Source organism: Mercenaria mercenaria, unplaced genomic scaffold (assembly GCF_021730395.1).
Source record: "Mercenaria mercenaria strain notata unplaced genomic scaffold, MADL_Memer_1 contig_3413, whole genome shotgun sequence".
NCBI classification, from domain to species: Eukaryota; Metazoa; Mollusca; class Bivalvia; order Venerida; family Veneridae; genus Mercenaria; species Mercenaria mercenaria.
Window position 1 is genome coordinate 13,922 of NW_026461548.1, and position 19,283 is coordinate 33,204.

Here is a 19,283-nt window from a genome sequence, read left to right on the forward strand (position 1 = left end):
CACTGCTGCCATCCACATATTCACATAGATAAGTGGTTATTGTGAAAGTTTTCTTGATATCCAGTTAATATTCGTACCCAAATTGGCGATTAACGGTTAGACTTTTCGTCCCCTATACGGTATACGGAATGAATGAGTGTATGCCCCTTTATGTACTTTCATGCATTCCGTTATGATAGTTGACGATAACGGGATATTGCCAATCATAACTGACTAAGTGACAAAAATCAAAATACCTAGTTAACGTAAGTGAATATGTGGATGACAGTAATGGGCATCAACAGGGAGTTTTGTCCTGTTAAGATACTTATGTGGATAACACGCAGTTTTGCTGCTTGTTAGATAATAACTGAATAACTGCCATTTTTACGAAAAATATGCCACCATAGTAAAATGTTTAGAGTTGCCCGCAATTAAGACTGATTCGGAATAGCCGAGTAGACTGTATTATAAACATTTGACAGGCCCTTTCCGATCAGCACGTTTTATGCATTGACTCATATTTTGTCTATATTTCTTTTAAAAAATCAAAAATTGGTAAAAATTGTTTCACAACAGTTACTGATTTTCCTCCTTCATTGTTAAATGAAATATGAAGATGTAATTAAATAATACCCAATAATAAACATATGGCAGGTCCTTTCCTATCATGTTAAGCTCTTTCCGCGGAAAGGGCCCATTCCGGTATCTAGCCATACACAATTTAGTGGTACTCAGCCTTTACACGGTGAAAAAAAAAGCTAATGACACTTTCGAGGCGGCGCTTAAGACCGGAACTATATGAGAAATGTAAACAAAGAAAGAGGGTGAGTTGATTTTTTCATTCTGTAACAAGTTTAAGAACTTTTTTTAAAGAATCGGACAATGTAGTTCCACTCAGAAATGGTTATATTTGTTATGTGTGCAGATCGATTTGCAGTGCGAAAGAATTTCTTGATATGAGGAATTTTGAAAGTTGGGAAATAGTACCGGTTGAAATCCAAAGTGGACATGTGTCTATATATATCGCCCTAATTTAGATAAATAAGAGAGATTTCAAAGTAATCGTAATATTTTGTTAATAAAAATGTTCCCTTACTGTTAAACCTATGTGATTTTTGACGGGTTTCATCCGTTTATGTGCATTGTTGACCAAGAGGAGGAGCCACTGCTGCAGAGGTCGCGCTAAGAACCAGAGTTGGAGCAAGTGCACATTTTATTTCAAGGGTGTCAATGTGAGGAGGATTGACCATATCGCCAAAAGTTTTTACGGCCAACTCATTTTGAAGTTAAACTTAGTAGTGCAACCTATGTGGCAATCTATATGATTACAAACTTGAAAGTACTCTTTTATTTTCAATATTGATTGTGCTGTTTATTTAGTTAGGCTTTTAAACTAATTCTTTTTGATGGACTTGTAAATAGCCTAGTTTTTATAAGGAATTACTTAAACTATTGCTAAAAGTTATTATCCACATGTTCTAAAGATAGCAATGAAATTGAAAATGTCATGTGTTCGAGATTGTCTTTGTCCGTGTACGTTTGTCTGTCGTTCTGTAGCCATGGCTATGTATACAAAAAGTCATATTGAGTTTATATCAAATTTTAGTTATCGTTTGTTTATACTCGCTGCTAGCTGCTATCCTATAACAATTCATTAAGAGAGGTGCTCAGTTGTTTAATAAATTGGTAATCCCTGCAAAAAGGCATCACGGAAATTCATGAGCTTTGGAAAAAATACAGTTTTTGCATTAATTCATGGGCAATACCTGCTGTGTTAAGGCACAGATTCTGATTAGATAAGCTGAATGCATTCTTCAGCTAATACTAACTGGTATTAATAAAACGGTCATATTACTCACATAAGGGACAATTACTTTTTTTAATATGTAAAGATGAGTTTAATAACAAGAAGAGAGATATCAGTAAAATAATCATTTCATTTCAAGGCGGGCAAACAACGATTACTAAATATTAACTCAATATGACTTTTGTATACACAGGTATGGCTATAGAACGACAGACACGGACAACTCTAAGATCTTGTCAGTGGATATATATCTCCAAAACATGACATTTTCAATTTGACTGTTATCTTTAAAACATGTTGAATACTAACCTTTAGCCGTAATTTTTAGTCATCCTTTTTTCATATTTTTATTTAAACTAGGATACTGTATTCAAGTGTCAATCCCTAAGACTTTCAGTAAAACTTAGCGAGACTAAACTCACAGCAAAGTTAAAATTGAACATCAAAGAGAAATTTTAAAAGCATATTAAACTTGTAATCATACCGATTGCCATAGAGATTACACTACTCAGTTTAATTCTAAAATTCATTGACCATGAAAATTTGTGTCGAATGGGAAATTCCCCTTACATTACAAATATCATATACATCTAATGTACTTATGTTTTAGCGCCATTAGACATGTTATAATAGAGAAAAGAATAATTAATATATATCAATAAAGTTTAGTGAAAACGGATAACTTGTTGATAACTTAAAACCATTATATATAAACACCACAAACTCAAATTGGCATTGACTCTGCCTCTGGTTCTTAGCGCCTCCTGTACAGCGCTGGCTCCTTCTCTTTGTCAAAAATGCACATATACGGATAAAACCTGTCACTAAATCACGTATGCTATACAGTTATAAGACATTCTTTTCAAAAAGATCGGTATACTAACTTTTAGATATTTAATTTATGTAAATCAGGTTCAAGTTTATAGACACGTTTCCACTTTCAGTTTGTATTGGTCCTATTTCCCAACTTTCAAAAGTCCTCACATCAAGAAATGCTTTCGCTTTGCAAATCGACCTGTAAACTTATAAAATATAATTATTTCTGAATGGAACTGTATTGTCCGTTTTTTTTTTTAAATAAGGTCTTTAATTCGTTACTCATCAACTCACCCTCTTTCTTTGTTTACATTTCTTGTATAGTTCCAGTCATAAGCGCCGTCTCGGAATTATCAGTGGCTCTTTTTTCAACTCACCTCCAAAGAGAGAGAGAGAGCCAGTGTGTACAGGCCATGACTTAGACAATGACTGACAAAGACTCGCTTCTTGAAAAAAAGCGGTTCTTGGTTATTAATTATTGGAAGCCACTTTTATTGGAGGCACTGAAATTCTTACGTTAAAAAAGGTAAACAAACTTTTATTGATTATATAGAGCAGTCTAAAAAAGGTTTTATCGCACATGTTAAATGTATTAATGATTTTAAAGTAAATGATCTGACAAATGACATGTCCGTGCATGATATTAAAATAAAATGGCTTGGAGATAGTGTTCTGAAAATCAAAGATGGTATTTACGTATACAGGAAGAAACAGAAAGTACTTGTTTAGAAGCAGGGAATATTGAAAATGAAAATACAGTAAACCTCACTTATAAGGAACTCGGATATAAGGAACACTCGGTTATAAGGAACAGTTTTCAATTCCCCGATCTAATTCCTTCTTTATTCAATGTAAAAATCCTCGGTTATAGGGAACTCGGTTATAAGGAACACTCGGTTATAAGGAACACTTTTTCCAGTCCCAAAGTATGAAAATTAAGTGGCAAACCCTTCGGTTATAGCGAACAGACATAATAAAAATTATTGAAAATCGGAAATAAACAGGAGAATTGCTGACGACGTTGGAGTAATCTCGGCACTTTCACGTGCTTTCATGCACTTGAATAAAACAAATGATTTCATTTCTATGATCTTTATTTTGTTAATTCAAGGATACGATAAAAAGAAAATATATAATATCATCATTAACATTTATCAAATACTATACGATAGTAGACTTGGGATTATAATATTGGTCATTCTTAGTCTAGATAGTTTCGTAACGATGGAAATATCCTAATAAATGTGCTAATTACGCGTGATTAACAATGGTAAACAGTCCAATTTACCTTATTTCCAGTTGTAAAAATCATAGCAGGTGCTAAAATAGACAATAGCAAAATTATAGGTATAATTTACATTTTAATTTATATGTAAGACGCCGTTGTCTAGTGTATGCCAAATAGAAAATTGAACATTTATTTTATATTAGTATTGATGCCTATTCACATAAAATGCAGTTGAGCAAGGTAAGGGGAGTAACTGCAACATATCTTTTAGTCATAATGTAGCGCTCTCTAAAAAGAAGATAGAAATAACCGACAAAAAATAAACAAAAACTACGGTCATTCTTACCGACGTACATTTTGGCTTAGTTTAGGTTTATAGGCCGTGTTTCAACACTTTTTCAGTCACATACATGCAGGCAGTTTACCTTACCACCTCTCCAGAAAAGGACCGGTACTAGACTCGCAACATTCTCACATACAGATTTATGGTCGGCCCGGAGAGGTGAACAAATAGCCCTTTTCAAATGTCAGTCAAATAGTTTTCGCTATACAAATTGTGTTCATTATACAAACCTCGGTTACAAGGAATTAGTTCGTTATACGGATATAAGGAACCTCGGTTATAAGGAACAACTTTTAGAGGTCCCAAGCTGTTCCTTATAAGCGAGGTTTACTGTATTACTGAAAGATCTTTATCTACTTCCTGTGTTGTTTTTCCACCTCGTGTTAGTGGTGATGATGGACTGTCAACCGATACTACCCCAGACCTTATGTATCCATCCAAAGCAAAAAGTGATAAGCTGTCTATTCTGTCTTGTTAAGTAAAAACTAGTGTGAAACCTAATACAGTTGTTTTCTTGATAAAGGTCAAACATCTGCTGACAAAATTGCTGATAGACCCAGTTTTAAGCTTCACCAAACAGAAAGAAAACCCATTAAAGAGTCAGGTCACGCACCTAGTAACAATGATCTTAACATATCTGGTTTCACTGCTGACATTACTAGTAAAAACAAAACTTTTTCATCTGGGGGAAGCGGTGTTAAACCTTCTGATCTTGGACAGTTTAATGCACTAGATGCAGTTTCATTCAAACAACGAGAGGGCATGCTTAACAGCAGTGAAAGTCATTTACAAACTAGTGTGAAATCTGGTACAGCGTGTTTTCGTGATAATTGTCAAATATCTGCTGACAAAATTGCTGATGGACCCAATTTAAAGCTTAACCAAGCAGAAAGAAAACCTATTAAAGAGTCAGGTCACGCACCTAGTAACAATGATCCTAACATATCTGGTTTCAGTGCTAACATTACTAGTAAAAACAAAACTTTTTCATCTGGGGGAAGCGGTGTTAAACCTTCTGATCTTGAACAGTTTAATGCACTAGATGCTGTTTCATTCAAACAACGAGAGGGCATGCTTAACAGCAGTGAAAGTCATTTACAAACTAGAGTGAAACCTGGTACAGCGTGTTTTCTTGATAATTGTCAAATATCTGCTGACAAAATTGCTGGTGGACCAAATTTGAAGCTTAACCAAGCAGAAAGAAAACCCATTAAAGAGTCAAGTCACGCACCTAGTAACAATGATCCTAACATATCTGGTTTCAGCGCTGACATTACTAGTAAAAGCAAAACTTTTTCATCTGGGGTAAGCGGTGTTAAAACTTCTGATCTTGAACAGTTTAAAGTACTAGATGCTGTTTCATACAGACAACCAGAGGGCATGCCTAACAACCGTAATTCGAAAAGCAAATCTCATTCTTTCAATTATGAAACAGATTTAAAAGGAGACAAAACACTTAGTTTCCGCTTGACTGTTAAATCAGTAAGTAGCATCGGTATATCATCACCTTCAGATACTAGTGACAGTCATTTTGAAGTAAATACAAAGAAGAAGAAAATAATCATTAAATTACAGTAAAAAGAAAAAGAAAAGAATCATTTGGAGCTACAGAAAAAGAAATAGATTGTCTTATTTTAGAAAATGATCATGTAAAAAGAGAGCCCAAAAAAGTTCTAATAATAGATGATAAAATTTCATATCAAAATGAAATATTGATTCAAGGTTCGATAGGTGCCAGAGAAAAAAAGAATACTTATATATATTGCATTCAGTTTGGAAAGTACATTTTTAAAATAGATCTCTATGACTTTTATGTATACGGTATTGTTGCTGTTTGTTCACACCTGATATAGAATCAGCACAACAGAGGCCATGGTGGAATGAAAACAATGTCCCGGTTGAGCCTCCGGATAATGACTTAACTACTTACAAAGATCTTATCACCAGAATTTCAGATCCACATTTGTTCTTTTTTCTGCTGGGGCAAGCGATTAAGGGGGAGTTTTATAGTGCAGATGTTAGAAATGCAAGTAAAACTGACTGTCAGATTATACTGGCCTTTACATTTTCTGAGCCAATTAGAAACCATCTTGTGTTAACTGACAATAAAAAATTGTACAGTTTAGCAGATATCATCAAAGATGCAGAATCACTAAAATCATTTTTAGACAAATTTTATCCCATGAATGCCACTGGCACGTTTGCGAAAAGACGAACTGGTTTTCGCGGTATTAACAAAACTTACAGAGAAAGACAAACACTGTTTGATAAAGAGATTAAGTCTTTAACATTCCATAATAATTGTATGGGTTTGGTCCCATTCTATTTACTTTCTCTGGGTCAAAATTGGTGGCTGATGGTTTCATTCCTATTGGTGTGTTTTCATTTCTACCTAATATTCTTTTAATCTCTGTTTGAAAACCATTTTCATAAAACTTTTTTCAGATACATGTAATTTACATTTTAATGCCAGCTGAAGGACAATAAAACAGCCAAGACATATCATGTAAGGGTCATAAGTTTTTAACTGTGTTTTTTTTAAATACCGAACAATCTTTTTATAGAAAAGAAATCAAATACTAGTACCATTAATTTTATCTTCTTTTGTAACATTTATTTATGTCATTACAAATTAAAACAAACAAAAGAAATAGAAAAAAGGGCAAAACTCAAAACAAATCTATATATATATATAAACACAAAAAATATATAGATAAACAAAGGGTCATACTCAAACCGTACAAGAAGTGGGCCGGACTGATGGACAGTTGAACATACTAGGAAAACGGTGTTACGATCTGATAGCCATTACATAACCCAGAAATTTAGAAACATTTTTATCCAAATGTTAGAAATACAAAGCAATAACATTCAAATGCACTACCGGAACAACAATATCAAAGCACTAGAGATCCGGAAACAGCTGCATATTGAAGAATTGGAGATCCGGAAAGAACTATTTATTATGTCCAAGTACTAAACTACTAAAAAGGAAGTTAGAATAAAGTAAGTATTTTATACATGTATTAATCTTATATGTAGTAATATTTACAAAGGTTAGATTGAAGTCTATTGAAGTATATAGCTTTTTACATATTCGTTCAATGCATAGAGATAATATTTTAGTATTTGAACTATTTTCAACGACCGGGTTTTTAAGCGTTTGTGTTTTGATAAATGCTTTTTCGGCCTTTGTTCAGCGAGGCGCAGCAAAATAAAAACATTAGGCCAATCATTATATTGTAGTATTTTATTAAAATTCCCATATATATACGATTCCTTTTTAGCTCGTCTACGTGTTTTTTAATAGTACAGCTATTGTCGTCACCCGTTCGTCACTAAAGTTTTGCTTGTAATCATGTTTCTCTAAAACAACTAGGCCTAATGCTTTCAAACTTAATACCTGTATTTTGTATCATGTGATGACCCTACGGGACAAGTAACATAACTCTAGCTATTTTTTGTCAGACCTATCCCATTTAGCATAGACATTTTATGACAATTTACATGTAAGCATGTTTCTCAGAAATTACTTGACACAATGTTTTCAGATTCTCCACACGTCTTTGGCATCTGCAAACAATAAATCGCCCCTATTGGATGTACGCACGAATTGAGTGTACAATATACTGACTGAAGGTTAGAGTTAGGTTTAACATAGGTTTAATAGTATACATTCAATGCATGCGTACACACAATATGGGTGAATTAATGCCAACCCTTTGGCATCATGGTATGACCTTACATGGAAAGTTTCATAACTCTGGGCATCATATTAAATGGCTTGGAGAAAAAGTATGCCTCTTTTTCAACTTGGAATTTTTTTTGTAAAGCTTTGTATGTAAGCTAGTATTAAAGTGAAAGGCTTCAAATAGACGAGCGCGCTGTCATTAGACAACCCTCATTTCATATGATTGTTAGACATCCAATTTTTGGTGGTAAACTGTTTTATTAGAGGATTTGTCACGTAGTCACGTATTTTCTCGATATTTTCTTTTATGGTTAGTCTGCAACAAAAACAATGTTAAATTCATAAATTAGTAAGTTTTTGTAGGGAAATTGTGAAACAGTCGACCACGCAGAAATGTGATTGGCTAATAATGATGAATATGTTAGTTTGTTTACCTTTATAAAATTGTGAAGTAAAATGTTTTGGCAATTTAATGAATAAAATAAAAATGAAAGCTCCAGATATGACCCCAGAACCATTATTATGTTTTCCCGAAATTTTGATGGTTTACTGAAAATTCAGGATGGACTGGAAATTATGACTTTGGATTTGGCAGAATATATGTATTTGAGAAATGATCTTGATGATAAAGCGAAACGATCATTTTGATGGCCATATTATGGCTTTATAAGAAAAATAGTGTTGTTTTTTTTTCGTTTCAGTTAAATGTTACTAATAAACATAATTTATGAAACCACGTTATTAGTGATCGCGTGGGTCGAAGATAAAAATCTGTAACGTTGATGTTATATTTTGTATCATTACATACATAGTGATAGTAAGTAAAGAATAGAATTTATATTGTATATGTTTTAATCTTATTTCAGATAAACAACCTGGGTTATGTCGGAGTAGACTGGATATGCTTGGGATATGTCCAGCCTGTCATTGCGTTAACTTTATCAGGGTATAGTACTGGGGTGATTTCTTGGGAATAGCTGCATTGTAACGCCTTTTTTTAAAACATATTTACATGTTTTAAAGTATTCACGCTTAAAATGCAAGTTTCGTTTTGATATAAACTAAATGTATTGATCCCTCCCAATTTTAGCTCATCGATTCGATCGAAGAATATGTAGAATTATTGCACTTGCAAACTTGGTCTGTAGCACCATTGTAAGGTCCTCTCCAATTTCGTTCAAATGAGGGCAGTTGGCCCCTTTTAGTGCTAAAAATAAAAAAAATAACGACTTCTTCCCCATGGATCTTCATTAAACTTGGTTTTGTAGCATCATTGTAAGGTCTCTCAGTTTTGGGGACTTTAGGGGACACTTTAGCTGAAAGAAAGAAAGAAATATCTTTATATTACCTTTTACGGCGGAACTTTACTAAATTTGGTCTGTAGCTTCCTTGTAAGGACCTCTCTAACTTGTTCAAATGGGGCACTTGACATGTTTTATGTTTTAAGCTCACCTTTGCACAAAGTGCTCACCCTAAGTCTCTGTCGTTGTCGTGCGTCATCAACAATTGGATTCAGACAAATTGATCCCTGGGTCAACTTGGGACAAGAACTAGGTCAGCAGGTCAATTAATATGAAAACCTTGTTTAAGGCCACATTTTCTACATCACTTTTATGAATCTTTGTCAGATTTGTTTGTCAGAGTGACTCTATGAAATTTTGGAAAAAATTCAAAACTGAGTTACCTGAGATCAAAAACTAGGTCACTAGGTCAAAAAGAAATGCCTTGCTAACACTCTGTAGAGGCCACATTTCCTGTTTGATCTTCTTAAAACTTTCTCAGAAATCTAGGTCAGCTTTAAAACTGGGTTACCAAAGATAAAAAAACTAGGACACTACATGTAGGTAAAATCATACAAAAATCTTCTTAAAACTTTGCTAGAATGTTACTCTCTATGAAATCTTGACCAATTTTAAAACTGGATTACCCCCAGGTGAAAAACTAGGTCAATAGGTCAAATCATAGGAAAACCTCTTTAACACGCTAAAGGCCACATTTTCTACTTAATAAATCTTTGACAGAATGGTTGTCTCTATAAAATGTAGGTCAAGTTCAAAACTTTGTTACTCGAGGTCTTAAAATAGGTCAATAGGTTGAATCATAGAAAAACCTTGTTAACACTCTAGAGGCCGCATTTCCACTTAATTTTCATAAAACGTTGTCAGAATGTTGTGTCTATAAAATCTAGGACAAGTTTGACTCTGAATTATCTAGGTCAAAAACGAGGTCACTTGGACAAATAATAGAAAGACATTGTAAACACTCTAAAGGCCACATTCTCTACCTGATCTTCATTAGACTTGGTAGGAATGTATGTCTGTTTAAAATTTAAAATTAATTTGAAACTGGGTCACTTGGGAATAAACTAGGTCATTAGGTAAAATCATAGAAGAAAACTTTGTTTACACTTCAGAGATCGTTTTTTCAACTTGATCGTCATAAAGCTTAGTCAGAATGTTGGTCTCTATCACAGTAAGAAATCTGGGTCAAATTCAAAAGTCGGATATCTGAGGTCAAAATCTTTGTCACACCTTAGGTCAGTCATTGAAAACTTTGGTTAAGATCTATCTGATTTACATAGAACATGCTCAGGTTAACTGGGATAAGAACTAGATCAGGTGAGAAATATATAGGGTATTCAGGGCCATTCTGTTTATACTAAACTCAGTTGTTAATTACCATTCATGATTCAGCGTGTCATCCATATATCCAATGTCAAATGAGAGACTTATGGCCACAGTGGCTCTCTTGTTTATCTTGTGATCACGGTGAGACAAAACATCCTTACATGACCCATGTGTGGTCATGTAATATCTTCATGTTTTTCCAAGTTTTTCATTGTTAGGCCTAATGATTCCACAATATTTTCAGCCTGCGATTCAGCTCCTAAGAATATCCTTTGGAAGCCAAGCAAAACTATTGCAGACAGTAATTCTGTCATTAAACTAAAAAAAGTAAAAAAGTCACCCTGAAAAAGTCATTGATGGGATTTATTGGGTGTTTAATTATATAACGTCACAGAATTTGTTTTCCAAGTTTTGACTTTATCCTGGCAAACATATTGAATACAGATTCTTTATACAGCAAAGGTTTATGTGTAATAAGACCAGATACTTGTAGTGTATGTCTTATATTTCAACATGCAGGTATTTGATGCGCCAAACAAGATCTCCTTGTCTTTTGAATAGAGGATAATGCGAAACTGCATGTGATAGGAAATCCTTCCAGACATTGCTGAGAAAAGAGGAAGCTCAGAAGATAGGAAAGTTGTTATCTCTAAACAGCCTAGTTATGTGTATTTGTTTGAGCTATATTGAGTCAACGGTTGAGGAATGCCGGATATTACGTAAGGTCACGAAAATTGCCGTCATAATGGGTCAACTATAGTTATTTATCATGTCATTTCTATTACAACTACAGGCTCCTGGTTGCACTGATAGTAGTTTTACGTAAATGGAAAAGTACCGAACGTTTGCTGCTTTTCACCTCTGAAGTTGCACTCTCTGAGTATAAAAATATCAACAATATGTCGAGAATTCGCCTTTTAAAGAATCTTAAAAATTAAGTCTAAGGATAGATTAAGTACAAGGTATTGCATTCCGCCATTATAGGTAACGGAACTACGGCTGACCTAAGCTTGACTGATTTCGCAAACGGTAGTAAGCCGCTAATTTATCGTGGTGGGGTTACTAAAATGATTGTCATTAAGGTTTTTTCTATGATTTAATGTAGTGAGCTTGTTTTTGACCTTGTGTAACCCACTTATTTTTGGCAAAACCAGTCATTACCCGTCATACACAGGTCATAGCACTTCCGTTGCCTCAAGAGACATACCTTATATTTGAATGATATACCAATACCTAAAATTTTAACATGATTTATAAAAGGGATTCTCTTACAGTAAATCAACTTTCTGAATACAGGGAGTACTGGTGCACGTATTAAAACCAACAAGCAGTAGCTACAGGCCAATATAGGAGTAATCAGTGCCAAGCCTAGTTATACATATTATCGGCATGATCTGTTTCAGTGATTTTCAGTGGGAGTTATGGCCTTTGATCTGTCGTATTTTACCTTTTCCTGGCAACTGCTCAGGTATCGCCAGGATGAATTACACCAAACTTCACAACACTGTTCAATGCCAAGCCTATAGTTGTGCATATCATGGGCATGTTCCAGTTCAGTGTTTTTAGCAGAGTTATGGCCCTTGATTTATCAAATTTTGTAATTGTTTAGCCTGTTATGGACAAGATATTTATCTGTAATTTGAATAACAGAAGGCATGCAAACAGGACAAATGCTCTCTGAAAATGTTTTTTTAAAGAAGAATTTTGCGTATGATATTTCCACATTTATTTTTCAAGTAGTAGAGCTTTGGTACATGTATTTACCCTTTCAGGGGCGCCAGCGTTCACATCACGAAAGATTAAAGTTTGCATGTAAGCAGGTTTCTCAGTATCTACATGGCCGAATGCTTTCAAACTTCACGCGTTTCTTTGGTATCGAGACATGACCTCCCGTGACAAGTTGCATACCTCTAGCTTTTATATTGTCAAACTTAAACCATTTTAAACTTAGAATTACAGGTTAAAGTTTGCATCTTAGAAGGCTTCTCAGAAGCTACTTGGCCAAGTGTTTTGAATCTTAACACATGTCTTTGGCATCATGAGGTGACCTCCAAGGACAAGTTACAATACTCTAGCTTTTATTTTGTCAAAATTATGCTCCATTTTAAAACAGAAATTTTGTGACAGTTTGTTTTAAGATTCTCCACACGTCTTTGGCATCATGGGATGACTTCACATGGCAAGTTTCATAACTCTGGCATACATTTTAGCAATATTTTGTCCTTTTTATACGCCCGAAGGAACGTATTATGTTATGACGCCGGTGTCCGTCTATCTGTCCGTTGCAATTTCGTATCCGCTCTTTAACTCTTGAACGCCTTGAAGGATTTCGAAGAAACTCGACACAAATGTTCATCACATCAAGATGACGTGCAGAGCGCATTCTTTGGATGGCTCGCTTCAGGGTCAAAGTCACACTTAGGGGTCAAAGGTCATATGACTTTGTTCATGCTCTGTAACTCTTGAACTGATTGAAGGATTTTAAAGAAACTTGGCACAAATGTTTACCACATCGAGACGACTTGCAGAGCGCATGTTTCTGATGTCTCGCTTCAAAGTTAAGGTCACACTTGGGGTCAAAGGTCATACTTTCGAGCGTATATTGCTTCGCATTATGGTGCTCTTGTTTCTTCTTAGAACATTTTTCTAAAGCTGGTATTAGGTGAAATGGCTTCAAATAATCGAGCCCGCTGTCATCGGACAGCTCTTGTTTTTGGATCCGATATACTGTCTTAGCTTCCCGCAATGCTTAAAAATTGTGTCATATTGTTTTATTTAACACAAAATTATGAAAATGTCGTTATATAACTACTATTTCCTTGATAATGATAGTGGACAATTGTTCTAAGCTAGCATATAATATTTCCTTAAATTCCGGACTGACTATTGGACTCAACAAATTTTCTAACTCCACACTTTGTTCAATTATTGACATATTTCAATGAAAATCTGACACACTAGTAAATGATTAGTTTAATATAAGAAATTTACTTTAATATTAAATATAATATAACAACAATAACAATCGGACGTAAATTCAATGAGCAATGATTTTCACCAACTATGTTACATTCTTCTAGAGATTGCCTCATTGAAAGACAAGATGGGCACCAACCTTGAAAACAAGCACCACTTCTCATGTGCTGTGTACTTGACTAGCCGTCAATATATCAGATGACAGAGAAAGAGGCAATTCCCGTTGCAGTTTGTGACATCCCTATTGTCAGTAAATATCCCAGTTTATTTTTTTTAAAAGTTGTAGACAACTCGATATCTAATCAACACAGAATTTTGTATAAAATGTAAAGATGTAATGCTCAAAAGATTACAAACAAATTGACAACCCATATTAGGGATTTGTAAAATGTATGTAGTGTTTATTTTGTCCACAATTCTATCTCAAAAGAAGACTGTTGAATAGATTGCAAAAAACAGCTTGTGTCGATTAGTTTAAATTAAAGTTTTTAACAAATGTTTAGAGGAAATGATTTACATAAAGTAAAATGCTATGAGGTCTCGAACCGGTATGATTCACAAGAAACTGATTTTTTTGTCTGACCGTTGATTATAAGCAGGGTTCAAGCTTTTATGTTTGGAGTAGAGTCTCACATCTCAAATATCTGATTGGTAGATTCTGAGCTTAAACTTGAAATTGACCAGCCAACATTCTGAGACTGGTGTCGAAACTTGGAACCATGTCACAAAGGAAAGTTGGAGGAAAAAATTGAACAAATGGTGTTTCAAGAAAAATATTTAGACTGAATCCATACATCTGTGCTAGATAGAAATACAACTAGTGAACTGGTACAAACTGCAGAAACTGTACAAGAACACCATAAAGAAAACTAAAATCAAATCTTACTTGACAAAAAATCTACTTTAACGTTTGCAAAATGGGCCAGAGTCTTAACTTATATTCGGGTTAAAAGCAAATCTGAATGTCAAAAGTTTATAGACATTTTTCTAAACTCGGAAGGCAAAGATTAGCTTCAATATAATGGAAAGTCAAAATAAAAACATGCTTTAGAATATCCAAACATTTTTAAATATTTTGATTTCTTTATTTTTCAGACTGGTTGAAATCCTAAGCAGCCGGATGGAACGTTTCTCACTTCTTGTGCTCAATGGCAGTATTTACTGTTTCTGTCTTTACAGCATTAAAACTTTTATCATTTCTATGATGGTTTTGTTCAAATTTGTATCATTTCAGCCTAAAGCTGGTAAGAGAGGTTTTAATAGGGCTCTCCATATTCTATTGACCAAATACCTTTGACCTTTGATGAACTTAAATGTAATGAAATATATTTTACAAACACAGCAGTCCCTCTAGAAAGTGTCCCCTACTTTTTATCATCTCACATTTATGTGCCGGGTGCATATAGCGTTGCTGTTGTCCGTACGTCTGTATGTCCCGAAACTTTGCGTGCCCAACTCCTCCCACACTATTAAATTGATTTGCTTCAAACTTTTACAGATAAACAAGCTTGATGTGCAGATGATAAAAATTCGGATTTTTTTCTGTTACTATTTTACCGCAGTTTTTGCTATAAAGAGTATAGAGAAAAATCTTGTGTCCAACTCCTCAAAAACACTATTGATTATGAAACACTATTGAAAGGATATGCTTGAAAGTTTCACAGATGAAGGACCGTCATATGAAGATGACCATAAATAATGGACTTCTTTCTGTGGCTATTCAGCTCATCTGTCACGTAGTTACAAGGTGAGCTTTTGTGATCGCCCTTCGTCCGTCGTCCCTCCGTCGTCCACAAGATCTTATGAACAAGATAAAGACCACATTTTGTAATCGATTTTAATACAACTTGCAAATGACTTGTATTGGAATAATATCTCGGTTCCTTTTGAAAACTGGCCAGATACCGTCATTGGTTCGAGAGTTATGGCCCCTTAAAGGGCCAAAATTTGCTATTTTGGCTTGTAAACACGATAGAGACCACATTTCGCAATTAATTTTAATCAAACTTGCACGCAACTTGTATTGGCATGATATCTCGGTTCCTTTCGAAAACTGGTCAGATCCCATCTTGGGTTCCAGAGTTATTTACTATTTTGGCTTTTGACTTCATTTATGGTTTGATTTGATGCAAACTTGCAAAATATCTTTAACAACAATAGATCTTGGATTCCATGATGATTCCTTCAGATCCAATCACAGGTTCCAGAGTTACAGCCCCTCACTGACCCCTGAAAGCGCCAAAATATGTTAAACCCGATAGAAGTGACATTTTACATTCGATTTTAACCACTAAGACACACAACTTAAGTCACAATAAGATCTCGGTTCCTTTTGAAAACCGGCTAGACTCCGTCATGGGTTCTGGAGTTACTGCCTCTAATTTCAACCATGGTCTTTTAGCCGATATCGGCACTAAGCAAATTATCGGCAATGAACATGCAAATAGCCGACATTGGCCCGATTAGGAGCCGTGTCAGCCCGATGCGACAGCTGATATCTGACTGATATAGAAATCCATATCGGCTCGACATCAGGCTCATGTCAAATGGTTGTTGGGTATAAACATTTCTTTTTCACCTGTCCGAACCAGCTAGATGATTTTTTTGTTTTTATTTGGTTTTGAATCACACAGACACAATTTAGGGCATATGGTGGCTTCCAGCGTTTGATGGTAGAGAAAAATCCCAGGTGTCCCTCTAGAAATTATTTCAGGGTTTGGTAGAACCACTGCCCTTAGTAAGGCAGTTTGGTGGTTTCTTCACATAAAAATCATCTTTAAAACCAACATAGATGAGAGGGCAAGTGATTCTAAGTCAGCAATCTTAGTCAATCGGCCAAGGAGGCCCCACGACCAGCCAGATGAGTTAACGTATAAAATAACCGGAAACCTGCGAGAGCTTGAACGTCAAGCCGAAGGGGGTGGGGGTGGGGGTGGGGGGAGTGACAGTAGTGAAAAATCACAGTTGTTGAACTATATCACTTAGCCACGGAATTACCGACGGTACGTACAACTCTGTTAATTGTATAAATATATTTATTTCACTCATTGTAATGTTTATACTTTTAAATAATATAAATGAAGTGGAATGCGGCAAGAATTTTGTCTTTTAAAAATAATGAATGCTATTCGGTCGTTGCTCTTAAATTAGCATAAATGGAAAAGAAGAACTAGGTCTGTTGAAGATAGCTACGTTCTCATTTTGGCCCATTAGTCTGATTATCAGATTCAGGTGCATCAGTTTCATGTTTTAACTTCCAACGAGATAATTTCAATTTTCATTGTTGTTTTTTCTGAATGTATAAACTCGTACACAGTTATCCTCAAAGCACCCCAGTATAATACGATTACTGTCAACACTTATCGACCACACACTTACTCCTATGTCAGACAAAATAGCTCTGTTCTTACTGTAGTCAGAAGCACATATTTGAAGAACATGTCCAGATGTAGTGCACACATATATGTTGTTTCTATCAGCTGTTATATCTTCTATACTGCCTTTCGGCAGTTCACCTGAACAAACGTAGAACCTTCTTTCTTTAGCAACAGTCTTTGGTGACTCCTTAACAAGATCAAAACAGAGCACTCTGTTACATTCTGCTATAATCATACTTTTGTCTTCAGTAATACGTACTGCCTGAGTATTGTTAAGAACAAGCGCCGATGAATTGAAACCCACAGACCTAAAATCTTGGATCACGTCAGTAATTTTTCCATTATATGCATCCCGTAATTCTACCTGAATAGTGTCATTTTTTGCGTTATTATTCTGACTAAAATCCTCGTCTGACATAATAGCAACAATATTGGTACCGTCAAACGCTATTCCATGATTGAAAAGTGCGGTTGGAAAGCCGCCTTCATACGAAATTGCGTTGCCTTTAACTAGGTAGCGGTTGATTCGCTTTAGGCGTTCAAAACTAACAGCAACCATATCACTTCTAATGACACACATTCGCACAGGTTTCCCAGGCAATCTCAAAATATCAAGAACTATGAAATCAGAAGAAAGTAGTTTAATATTTGAATTGTTCTTATCAATTAAAACAAGATGTCCTGTTTCTAGTATTACTGAGCCAATTATCGAACAAAGTTTTTTATCAGTATCTCCACGTACGTATACCTTCCTTTCATCAGTAATAAAACTTTCACCTACTAAGGGCAAGGAATTTAATGGTGTTTTAACTACTGTTGCCCCGATAGGCGAATTATTTTGATCTTTTTCTGGTATTTCATCACTTGTTTTCTCTGTTTGGCATTTAAAATCTTTAGCCTCGTTAGTTTCAGAATCTTTAGCCTCGTTAGTTTCAACGTGCATCACAGAAAGTGTTCCAAGTGATGAAACGCTGATGAAATTCAGATTGCTTTCAAACTTCAGTTTCAAAGGCTTGTTCTTTGTTCTTTGAAGCTCATTTGCAAGTTCTTTATGGTTCATTACCCTCTCTGTCAATAAATGGGCCATAATTTTAGAACAATCGTTATCACCATATTTCATTGAAGCCTTTAACATGTCTTGACTTCTGGCATTGCTTCTCTCTATCTCATCAGCAGATTCAATGTCTTGATCAATTTCCAACACAGCAGCTTGCAGTTTTTCATTTGTTTGTGCTCTGTATCGTACTTTAAGTTCTTCTAATGTATCAATATTTTGTTGAATTATTTCCTCTTGTTCACCTAAAATTCGAGTTTTATTCTGATACAAACTGGTCTTGTTTTCTTCCTTTTGTTTTCTTAAAGAAACCATTCTTTCTTTGACTTTAGCAAAACTTTCGCGAATATCGATTAAAGTTTTCTCTGCTTGCATTGTCTTTGCAATTTCATATACACTGTCACAGTTTCTGTGGGTATCAACCCGACATACTGTGCATACGCATACACCATGATCGTCACACCGATAAGCAATCTTCATTTCTCTATGAACCGGACATGTCATCATCTCATTCATTGCTTGTATAATCTCTATATTCTCTGGTATACTGTTTTGCTGAATTGAATGATTCCTTGTCGTTTTTGCTTTTCTGTGTTCAACTACACACTTCGAACACAGGCACTCGGCACAGGTTGAACAAAATCCCACCGCTTCTATTTCAGTCTCAACATATAAGCAAGGCTCACACAATACAGCTTTACAAGCCATTATTTCTTTTCTAGCTAGTTCAATTGCCAATTTCTTACAAATCCTTGCATATATTCAACACACAAAAAAATATTTTCTATATTCGTTAGTTAGTCCTACATTGTGAACTTTACACTTGTGGAGCTACTACATCGTTTCGCCTGTTCATCTGTAAAGACGTTTACATGGGGATAAACAATGTCGTAAAAAAATGGTTGTTTACAAAAACCTATTCTCAATTTCGTCATTGTAAAATTCTTGAGAATTATACATATTTACACAATGCATATCTGGGTATGTTTTGGGGTAGTTTCAGGTATTTTGATGGGCCCGGAATACAGTTCGCATGCCTGACTGAATATTTAATTACGCTGCACTTCATATTATTTATCCCAGGTTTTATCAAGTAACTTCTGGGTAGCTCTTGATTTTAGCGCAAGTCATATGTGCATTTCTGTAAGAATGTAGACTGTTGTAATTTTAGAAAGCGGTATTACATAGCGACTAGCGTACTAGCTTCAGCACAGTTATCACACGAATGGATAAATTGGGGGCTCTTAAAGGGTATTTTATATATGGCAGGCGTTATGTTTTTTTTTCTTCTTTTTTTCGTCTCCTAATTTTAAGATGATTTGTATTAACTGGCTGTGAATGTGCTATGCAATTTTACGCCAGATAAAGATTGTGTTCTGTTC

The 19,283-nt window shown here is 35.0% G+C and overlaps 1 protein-coding gene and 1 long non-coding RNA gene across 2 annotated transcripts; one reads left to right on the forward strand and one right to left on the reverse strand.

The window, feature by feature from the left end:
* The first annotated feature begins 2,934 nt into the window (after positions 1-2,934).
* On the forward strand, positions 2,935-14,672 carry LOC123535462 (uncharacterized). The gene is made up of 5 exons (XR_006683224.1): positions 2,935-3,131; positions 7,029-7,182; positions 8,734-8,813; positions 13,575-13,720; positions 14,566-14,672. It is a non-coding gene; the product is annotated as an uncharacterized LOC123535462 (long non-coding RNA).
* A 2,068-nt stretch (positions 14,673-16,740) lies between these two features.
* Positions 16,741-18,609, reverse strand: LOC123533224 (uncharacterized). Its single transcript, XM_045314862.2, has one exon. It carries the CDS (start codon positions 18,607-18,609, stop codon positions 16,741-16,743), a length of 1,869 nt encoding a protein of 622 aa, XP_045170797.2.
* Positions 18,610-19,283: the final 674 nt, after the last annotated feature.